The following is a 10,356-nucleotide window of genomic DNA, read 5'->3' as shown; positions in this document are numbered from 1 at the left end:
CATCTGCTCGCGGCGACAGAGAACCGCCAACGACGCTGTCCCGTGCCCTCGGTGCTGCTCCCAGCCGGTCCTCTACCCCCCCCTCCTCAGGCCGCTAGGCTTCCCGACACCTCAGAAGACTCTTCCCTCTCGCAGAGCAGCCTCTGCTGCCGGCACCAGGAGCAGTCCCGACCGGACCAGGAGCAGAGCCATAGGCACCAACCGCCCCCCGACCGCGCCCGGACCGGACCGACGCCCCTAACAACAGCCCCCCTGGCAACAAGGGCTTTGTATGGAACCTATTCAAACCACGCCGTAACCTTCCGCCTGGGGGGAGGGGGGAGGTAAGAGGCAAAAGTAGTCCCTCGATACCCTCCCGGGGCTGACTTCACGCTGGGGCGGCGAACCCAGCTGCCGCCCACCCCGCGAGCCGAGCCGGGCTATGCCGCTGAGCACCGCTTCGGCGGCAGCACACCAGCTCGCCTCTACCCCCTCCACTCAGCGGCAGCTCTCTGAGAAGAGGTATCGCTGGGCGGAGAGATCGCGGAGCCTCACACGTACGGCCCAGCGATACGCCTCCACCTAACCCAGCAAACGGAAGCTCCAGGCCGCCACGATGGGCAGGAGGCGCTGTCCAATGGGCAGGCGGGTTCACCTCCCAAAATGTAGGTTTAGCCAATGGCCAGGGGCAGGAGCGGAGGGAGGTGGGGCTGGTCGCAGGCAGCAGCGCAGGTTGAACGGAGTCCCAGCGCAGGGCTGGGATGAGCCTTAAAGTTCGGGCGATCGCAGTGGGGGATGTAGCCGCGCTGCTACCGCCACACACCGGCCCGGCCCGCCCCGGTTCCCGCCCGCCCTCGGCGCCTCCCACACCCCCCCCCGCAGTTTTTAAACTCTGATCTCCCCCTCTCCCTTCTCCACACCCCAACCCCCCCCCCCCCCCCCTTTCCTCCCCTAAATGCCAGCCATGATCGAGAAGGGCCCGGAGGTCTCGGGGAAACGGCGGGGCAGGAACCACAACGCCGCCGGCGCAAATAATAACAACGGTGGTAGCAAAAGTTTATCGGCCGCCCCCAACGGCAACAGCAGCGGCAACTCCTGGGAGGAGGGCAGCTCGGGGTCTTCCAGCGATGAGGAGCACGGTGAGGAGCGGGGGGGGTGGCGGTGTACAGTAACCGGAGGGGGGGCAGGGGCCGGGCGGGCCCACGCGGGTAACGCTTCTCCCTCTGCTTCCCCAGCCGGCGGCGGTATGAGGGTCGGGCCGCAGTACCAGGCGGTGGTCCCTGATTTCGACCCCGGTAAGTCTTCATTAATTTTTTAAGGGGGGGGCAACTCCCCCCCATCCATTGCTTTGGACCCCCTCCCCCCAATGAGCGGAGCCCCGGGGTGTGTGTGTGTGTGTGTGTGTGTGAGGCTCCGCTTATTGGGGAGGGGGTGTGTGTCCAAAAATAATCCTCCCTAATTGCAGTCCCAAACACCCAGAGCAAGAACAAGGATCCCCCTTCTCCTTCCCTCCCCCCCGCACACACGGTAGATAAAAGAAGTCTCGATGCTTTCCAGAGGGCGCTTTGCAGGCAGGGAGGAACAGGGAAGCTGGCAGGGCTAAGGGAGGCAGGAGATGGCAGTTGGGTGGGTTTTTTCTTTCTTTTTTGATTTTACCCTCTCCTGGACTCGTGTGTCTGTGGGCTAGGTGGCAGGGCTGGAACTAGAAGACAATAAGTTGTAAATGTATTTTATTTTCGGAGGTGTTCAGAAGCGACTTGGGTCTGTATTTAAAATTTTTCTCTTCCTAAGAAGCTGCTCGCCTCCCCCCTCCAAAAAAAAAAAAAATGTTTCACATTCCAGCTATTCTGCTGCGGTTCTTTGTAAGATAATTTAAAGTGGTATGGAAGCAAATTTTGAGCAAACAAAGGAATTGGGGCTGTGCTGAAAGGCAGGTGCTGGAAGCATGTTAGTACTGATGTATCTCGGTGTATAGAGAGACAGGCTGTTGACCTCCTTAGTTTGAAATCTAAGCAATCCCCCCCCCCCCCCCCCCCCGCCCGTATTGTTCCTTTGTAAGTGGAGGTTGAAGCTGGATGAAACCCTCCTCCTGTCTGGAGAACCCAACGTTTGGAGTTGTCCCTTTGCCCAGCCCAAACTTAATTGAACCATCTGCACCTCTTGCCTTAAAACAAAAAGAATGGTGTGGAACACCACGGTATCTCCTTATCGAATGATCCTGAGACTTACTATTGTGTGGATTCGGGAAAAACGTTTCTTGTGGATCATCCTCAGACTCTGCACTAATATGTTGGATGCTTTTTTGTATTATTCAATGTATATGTTTGTTCGGGGTGAGGGGAGGGTGAAGAGGCTGGGTTTTTTTAAGTTCAATATTATTTATATTTATTTGTGGAATCATTTTTCCCCATTCATTCCCCCCTTCATTTTCTTGACAAAATCAGATCCAAGGTCTTGGCACATGGGAACTCCATTTCTTGGTTGACCAGGAGGAAGGGGGGAGGGGGAAGAGGAGGAGAAAAAGAAAGTGGGGGGGGGGGGGAGAGGGGGAGCTGTTAGTTAGGCAGCAGTTGACTCTGTTTTTAAATCTGTAGGTCAAACAACATTTCTGTAACACACAACGTGCATCATATTGGCTATTAGCCAGGTATCACAACAATACTTGGGTTTTTCAATAACCCCTGTGAATTATGCTCTTTTGTACAATTTGTTTCTCTAACATAATAGATGGAGGGGGGTTGGAAATACTGTGTGCCCCTTAGAGTTCTGTGCTCTAACATTGTTCTGGCTCTAACTTAAGAGACATACTGACTCATACTTAGAGACATGACCTATACAAAGGTGATTGCTTTCTGTGCTGTGTGGAAGGGAGGGGAAGTGTGTGATGTGGAGAAGCAAATTTTTTTTTTGAGTAACAGCCTAACAGAGCATCAGCAAACACTCTTGTCTGAGCACACAGTGTAATATAGTGAGCTTTTAGTTGACGTGCACTATGTAAGTGATCAGTCTTCTGATGACCTGAGTGGGCATCAGGTCCTCCTTTACTGATCTCTCTGTTTTCTCCCCCCCCCCCCCCTTGACTTACCAAGTTTGAGGTGAACTTTTGTCTACCTGTCCATTGAAGAGTTGGTTTCCCAGCCTGTGGGATTACCCAGGAATAATTTGCAATGCAATATTATTCCCTGAATTTTGCGATCTCTTCTGGGTCCTGAAGGCTAAGTAGCCATGTTGTGTTTATTTGGTATGCCTCTTTTGTTTCCCTGTGTAAGAAAGAACCTTAAATAAGATGCAAGAAGACCTTTTGACTGAAACTGTTAAATTGTGTTGTCTCACTGGTGGAGTTTCAAAGTTAAATCAATGGGATAGTGTTATCAGAGCATGCAGTGTCTGTTTCTCAGTAGAGATTTTCTGTTTGACCGAAGGATCCTTGGAGGAGCTTGGAGGTTCTTTGGTGTCAAGTTGTGGAGGCTTTCACCTTCAGATTAGCTGGCTGGTAAAATGCAGAGTACTCATAAGCACTTTAGCTGAGTCTGAGGGGAAAAATGGCACAAACTAGGCCTTGTGTGGTTTTTTTTTTTTTTTTTTTTGCTTTTGACTTACTGTTCAATTATACCTTAGGTTTGGCTGATTCTGATGTGCGTGTTCCTCTGTTCCCATGCAGAGGGGCAGAGAAAGCATTTAATTTTGTTTCACTTCTCAGCCACATGTGAAATGTAGCAAAGAGCAATAAAATCAGGAAAGCTTTTTCTGAAATCCTATTCTGTGAGACTATGGGAGAAAAGAGTGATAGAACAAGGCCGTGGTGGGGTGTTGGTCTGGGTTTCATGAATTAAATAGTCAGAGCAGAGTGAAAAAGTAGTGTATTGTATGGCCTGAAAGTGAAGAGAGTGTCTCCTCAGTGATTGCCTAGGTTTTGTGAGGGAAGAGACCTCAGCACTTTTTAGTTAACATGGAGGAGGATAGAGAGTGCTTGTCTCTCCCTTTTTGAGCTGAGTATGAGGAAAATGATTCAGAGTTTTGCTTCATCCTTAAAACCAGAAAATAACAAGTTCTTATTGCGGATTAAAATATCTTAGTGCAAGTTTTTAATATTTCTTGTGGCTAAAACTTTTTGTGGCAGTGGCCAAGGCAGGGTCTGATGTGATTCTTTGTAAAAATACTCATGGCTGGAATCTTCTGTGGGAGGTGGTCCTTACTTGCAGCTCCCTTAGTAAATCTCTTCACGATGTCAAGGCCTATTCTGTGTCCTGGCAGAGCCTATAGGTTCTTTGCCAAAGTTAGTGCTGGTATCTTTCTCACTTATCCCAGTCTCCCCTTACTCTGGGACAGTATAAGTTCTTGCTGCATTGATCCCACTTTTTTATTCTCAGAAACTTACACCTCTGTTATTATTTGTATAATAACAGTTGTAGAGTAAAGGCAAGGCTTTTGCTTTTTCTGTTTATTAAACAAGCCGATTCAACTAGGGAGAAGAACAGACAATACTTTTGGAGCTGAAAATCTCATGTCAAAAGCATGCTACAGTTGGTAAAACTTGTGCTTCAGCTGCTTTTTGCTGCTTGGCCATGACTTCACAGATGTGATGTGAAAAATTGATCTTGTCTCTCCTGTATCTTCTCTTGTTAGAGCTCAGAGTCAAATATTTGCCAGCTTAAAATTCTGTGCATTAAACAAAGGCTGGTATCGGTGGATCAGCATTTCTTGTGAGTTCTTGGTCTGAGATGTTTTGAAGAGGGAGAACTATTGTGGTTCTTTTAATCCATAGAAATGAAACCCACGTGTCCTGATAATAGAAAAACTCAGTGGAAGGAAACATTGCATATCCTAACACTAAATAAAAATCTTTAATATGGGGAAGCACTGATATTGTACTTGACCATTTTACTTGTTGCTTACTAATTTATGCTACTGGAACATTGAAATAAAGCATTGGTGAGCACTTTAACACAGCCAGTGAATTTAAGTAAAGATTAAAGCTTCCATACGTTTGAGTAACTCCCTGGAGAGATCAGTCTCTCCTAATTTTGACAGGTATTGAAGGCAGATGAGCTTTTTCTTTCTGCTTGCAGCACTACAACTTCAGTTTTCCCTCATTTGTTGTGATGGTAGTAAAAATACAAGCTGCATCTTTTGCCTTTGGATATCAGCTGTGTTGGTCATCTTTGGAAAGCATCTTCTGGGGCTGTTTCCAGTGGAAACAAAAGCTGGTTTGACTGAACAGTGTCGTATTGCAGAGATCTGAAGTTGGGATGTGTGTATCAATCCCTTGTTGGCTGTGCTGCTCTCTTAAGTTTGTTGTTGCTATACTGTAACAGGTAAAGTAAAAACGGTAGAAAGAAATACCCTAGTGCTTTCACCTCTAGGTGCAGAAAAACTTACTGGATGATGCTCACTGCCAGAAAGTCCCTAATCCTTGAGGAGCTCTTTCTCTGGTCCACATTTCTGTGCCCCCTGTGCTTCTGCCCAAACACTTTGTGTATTTCCTGGCTTCCTTTCATGGGCAAGGCTGTGTTGTTTCAGTGTTATGAAAAATTAAAGTGAAAACAAACAAAATAATCCAAACCTTTTAAATGTAGTTAGAAACTCTTGTCAGTGTAGTAGTGTCTTAAGAATGGTAAAAAATAGCAAGCAACCAAAAGACAACAATCACCCCCTCTCCCCCCCCCCCCAAATAAAAGAACAAAAAACCCACCCAAACAATGTGTGGCATGGTCAGGTCCTAGGGGAGGGAGCTGGTGTATCTGTCCATCACTTCTGGCTGTTAAAATTTGCCTGCTCTCTGGCTATTTAGGATCAAAGGTGAAAGTGTAATAATAGGCCAGCCACATGATTGCTGATTCCCCTGGAATAGCTGTATTTCTAAAGGAAATGTAGCTATATCTATAGGTGGTTATAAAGGCCATATTTCATTAGGTTTTTATCTTCATCTAGTTTGCAGGGTTCCCTGCAGAAACACCTATTGGCCTACACAATAGGGACTAAGACTGCTAAAAGTTGCCTTATGACTTACACTTGACAAGTCCAGCTCCAAGCCAGCTTGTTCTGTTTTTGTTAGCAAATAGTGCTGCTCCTAACAGTCCTTATAGTTTTCAGATAGTCTTAAGTACCCAATGACTGTAAGAGAAAATGGTGTTTAGATGAACAGACTCAACAGAAAGTGGATGGGGGAAAAAAGTGTGCTCTTCAGGTGAAACTTCGGGATCTCCATCTAAGCAAGTGTAGAAGTCAACACCGAACTCCTGAAACTGGAAATACTGGTACATCTCGCATGACTTTGCCTTAGATGGCCTTAGTGCAACATTCTGTGGAAAAGTTACTGGAGAGTTATGAGGATGTTTGATCTAATCAGAAATACCAAACCATAATCTGCTAGTGCCCAATCTGTTTGGGCTGACAGAGGCTGCCTAGTATCTGGATAAACCAGGCATGCCTTGGTCCTTTTACTGTGGTCTGAGGAGATGTGCATCTTTCCAACAAGATTGTGTTTTCCCTATTAGGTGGTAGAGAATTTAGGTCCTGTGGGCTTTCTCTTAAACTTTCTGGTGGGAAAAGAGGAGCTTTTCTCTCAGTTGAGTCTGCTCAGCCCCTTTCTGCCTCATGGGCTATATTTGTCTTGCCCCTCTTCTTCTTGCCCCTGTGTCTTCTCTGTATGTGGTGTGCTGCAGAGCCAATGAGAAGGTGCTCAACAGGTTCTCCACCAAAAGCTGTTGCTGAAATTTTGATTTTTTTTCTTTTTTTTTTTCTGCCTTGACCCCATGGGCTTTTTGGTACAGTCGAAGGGGGTTCTAAAGGTCAAGCTAATCCCCAGTAGTGGTGGGGAAGGGGGAGATGACTCTTGCCATCTCCTCACTTGTGTTGTGTTGGCAACTCTGATGCATGAGTGTCTGTGTCATCTTGTCCTGTCACTACTGCATACTGCCAGGTCCAGTCACCATGGCGGGAGAGGATGCAGTCCCACTGCTACATGAGGAGAATGAAGCTGACTTGTAGATGCTGACACATTAGCTTATCCTTTTGTTTTTTAAATCCACTATGGAGAAAAAGGAGTAGGGCTCAAGTTGGGGACTTTACTATCCATATCTTCAGCACCTCAGCAGCAGTACAGCTGTTGATTTTGTGCCATATCTTTCTTGCTGCTGGGCTGCTCGCCTGAGGGAGACTTTTTAAGTCTCCGTGGCTGAATAGTTACCTTTCATCTGGTCTGTTCGCTTACTCTCTGAAGAGGTTCAGAGACTGCTAGTGGTGAGCAGAGCTCTCCACCTTATGCCAAAGCATGGCTCTGGAGCTTTCTTGTTACTCAAATAGTACCAAGAACATCCTTCTCAAACCTTAATGCTGTAGTAAACAAACAAGTCTCAGTGCAGCCAAAGCCTGTGGCTTCCTTCCCTGCCTGGCACATGCAGTGTTTGTATGTGGAGGTAATAGTTGTCTCATGTACTGACAAATGTATTAATGGCTGGCTTGGAATTAATACTAGGTAGAGTGACTGCTTTGTTCTTCATTGCTGGTTCCTGCTGCTTAATGAGTTGCTCTTAAAACTCTTGTTTTCAGCCCTAGTTAGGTCTGTGACTTGGCCAAGTGAAGGCTTAGAGCTTCCTGTGATTAGTCATTATAATTAGTTCGGAAATCTTTGCCTCTGTGATCAAGGCACACTCTATAATGCGGCTTATAGTGGGCTCTAGTCCTGTCACATACCTTCAGAGTAGTATAAATGACAGTGCTTTGTTGGACATACACATGTATTTTTTAACTGTGGTGTAACTTTTAATATACTTTTTAAATAATGTGCCAGACACATAAATCTGAAGTAACTGGCTCCTCAGAAACTTGTGGTTAGTGCTAGTCCCTGCTTCCCTCAGATACAACAACTGGTTGTGGCCAAGGCTTGACTTACCCATTCCACATGTTAGGTAGGATAGGAACATGGTGGCTGGTGGCTGATTGAGTCTAGAGACAAAACCAAAAAGAAAACCTTGGGGTAGTTAGAGCATGCTCCCTGTCTGTACTTCTTTCTGTGCGAGGCAACCTTGTCTTTTGAGGCTTTGATTTGATGGTGGAACAAAATGAGCAGTCCCATGTTTTTAAGTGTTTAAACTTGAGAGAGCAGTTTGAAGTTCAGTTCTTGAAAACACAAAGTTGATTTGAAACTAAATGTGGTCTTAAGAAATGCTTTTGTAGGGAATGTTAGATTAGGTGTGTCTTTTTTTTTTTTTTTAACTTTACAAGCTTTTAATTAGTAGTTCCATATGAAATTTTGATGACTTTGTGCTTTTGAAAGTGCTCAGCCTTAGTGAAGACAGTGAAAGTTTCTTCAGCATATTCTAGAGTCTGGCTGCTTTTGTCCTTCCCTCACTGTATTTAAACACAACAGGTTGTGATGGGACTGCCTTTAAGTATTGTAGGTCAAACTCAGTGAATTTGCTTCACTTCTCATGCAAGATTTTGAGATGGACCAAGTGAGGTTAACCTACCTTTCCAAGTATCTTCAAAATTTCATCTCTATGCAGCAACTTTGAAGTTCATAAAGGAAGTATTGGTAAATGTTGCCTCTTTGAGGGGAGGAGGCTGCAGCAATGTGATAAGATTGCAAAAATCCCCTCTTGGGAGGAAATTCTAGTCTATGCTTCCCCCTTCAGCCCTATTCTGTCATGCAGGTACCTCTAGGAGACATCTGCAAATAATAATCTGAGTGTGCCAATGGCTTGCTTTTGCAGTGCAGTTGTCTAATGAGAGGAGTCTAACCACGTGGTTGTCCATATGGCAGTTCTGCTTTTTGTAGGTATCTGTGATAACCTGTTACAATAGCATGTGTGCATACTTTTAGATGACTAGATGTCTTATCAAGTTGGGGATTAGTTTATGTAGAGACTTTGGTTTGAAAGGCGGGTATTGAAAATTGAAAATAATTATTGGTGTACATGACCTTGAATTGGTGTCATTCTAGACTTTACAATTATAGCATGAAAGTACAATATAACAAATGTATAATCATAGTTGTGGCTTCTGGATTCAGGAATCCCTAGGGAATACATATAAAGAAGACTTGCACGGAGGGGCACAATGCCTACTCTCCCCTCTTAACTAGTCCTTGGAGAGGGCACAGAGTTAGTTCCACAGGGGAGAATGGGGCTTGATAAAGGATAAGAAAAACCACTCCTGAGCAGGAAATGGCCTCCCCTCTTAAAGAGCTGAAGCTACAGGACTAGGGAAGCCTGGCTTACGTAACAGCATTGCTTTTGAAGGAACTCTTGAAGCTTGAATTGAAATGCAGAGTTTTTTCTCTTTCCTCTGACTTCCTACCTTCTTTGGGGATCTAAGCACATCTCTCTGTTACTGTCTGTAACACTGGTTTGAGTTTTGGCCATGTATGAGTGGGGATAGCGGAGGATTTTTTTGCCTCTACCCCACCCTATGTTGAAAGCTTGCTGCCCCACGTAGCAGGCGCTGTTGGCTGGAGTTGTGTATATAGTTCTGCACTTAGGTTCCTGACAGCTGTGTGAGAATCTAAAAGTGCCACATCTGTAATTCAAGCATTTGTTTTGTTCTTAACAGTGTAAATGATCTCTGGATACCAGTCTGCATGTCTGTTCCCCTGGCTGACATCCCTCCATCCCTAGGAGGGGGCTGCTCTGGGTGCTTTCAGTGGGGAGTAAAAGGGTGTAAAGGCAGGAAGGCGTACTAGGTGTACCATTTGTACTTTCTTAGTATTGTTTTCTGTCTGGGAATCTTGAAGATGTCCCTCCTGGGACCCTTGTGCTGATTTGTGCAGCTGCCACCACACTGTTCATGACAGTAGCCATGGGAACACAAGTAGGATGGTACAAGTTTAAAACTCCCAACTTGTTGCTAGGCAGACCCAGCTCACAGTGTGTGGATTAAGTAGTCTTAACAAGAAGAACAACGAAACCCCCTGTTCTGGTATTCTACAACTTCCCTAGGGAAAGACAACTGCTCACCCCAAATTCTGGGTATTTGTCTTTAAGCTGGTAGAATAAAACCAGCCCTCAGTGGGTCCCCATTTACCAGCCAATTTTGGGGGAAAGCCCTCTTGTACACCTGAATAATGAGTACATGGTGGCTGGGTGAGCAGGACTTTCAGCAGGTAGGTTTTGACGCAGCCTTTACTTAAAGTGCTGTGAAGTAAAGCGGTGTGATACCCAGTGCAAAACTGTTGCACTGCTCATAGAGTCTAAAAATTGTAGCCTGCATTAAAATAGATACTGCTGAAAATGACATACACTCTAAACAAAGGTCACAGGCTTAAAATATCACAAGATCACTTCTAAACTCTGTCTGTAAAAACTTAAAATTATGACTAAGAGAAGGTAAACACCTCCAAAACTTGCACTGCTTTGCAGACTGTTAGCATAGATGCTG

The 10,356-nt window shown here is 45.7% G+C and overlaps 1 protein-coding gene across 2 annotated transcripts in view; it reads left to right on the top strand.

Moving 5' to 3' along the window:
* The first annotated feature begins 484 nt into the window (after positions 1-484).
* The window catches only part of RCOR1 (REST corepressor 1), an 85,380-nt gene continuing 75,508 nt past the window's right edge, over positions 485-10,356 (top strand). The window contains exons 1-3 of one of the 2 annotated variants that reach the window (XM_061376394.1): positions 485-644; positions 942-1,118; positions 1,215-1,274. In XM_061376394.1, coding sequence (XP_061232378.1) covers positions 596-644; positions 942-1,118; positions 1,215-1,274 — 286 coding nt within the window. In that variant the 5' untranslated portion in view covers positions 485-595. Of the gene's footprint in view, positions 645-673; positions 1,119-1,214; positions 1,275-10,356 lie in introns of those variants that run through there. The other variant, XM_061376395.1, reaches the window with a different exon arrangement.

This window comes from Neopsephotus bourkii, unplaced genomic scaffold (assembly GCF_033783945.1).
Source record: "Neopsephotus bourkii isolate Nb327-2 ecotype Australia unplaced genomic scaffold, CSIRO-AGI_Nbou_v1 NB_1707, whole genome shotgun sequence".
NCBI lineage: Eukaryota > Metazoa > Chordata > Aves > Psittaciformes > Psittacidae > Neopsephotus > Neopsephotus bourkii.
Note: the sequence above shows the minus strand (reverse complement) of the source record. Positions and strands in the feature narration are given on the sequence as shown.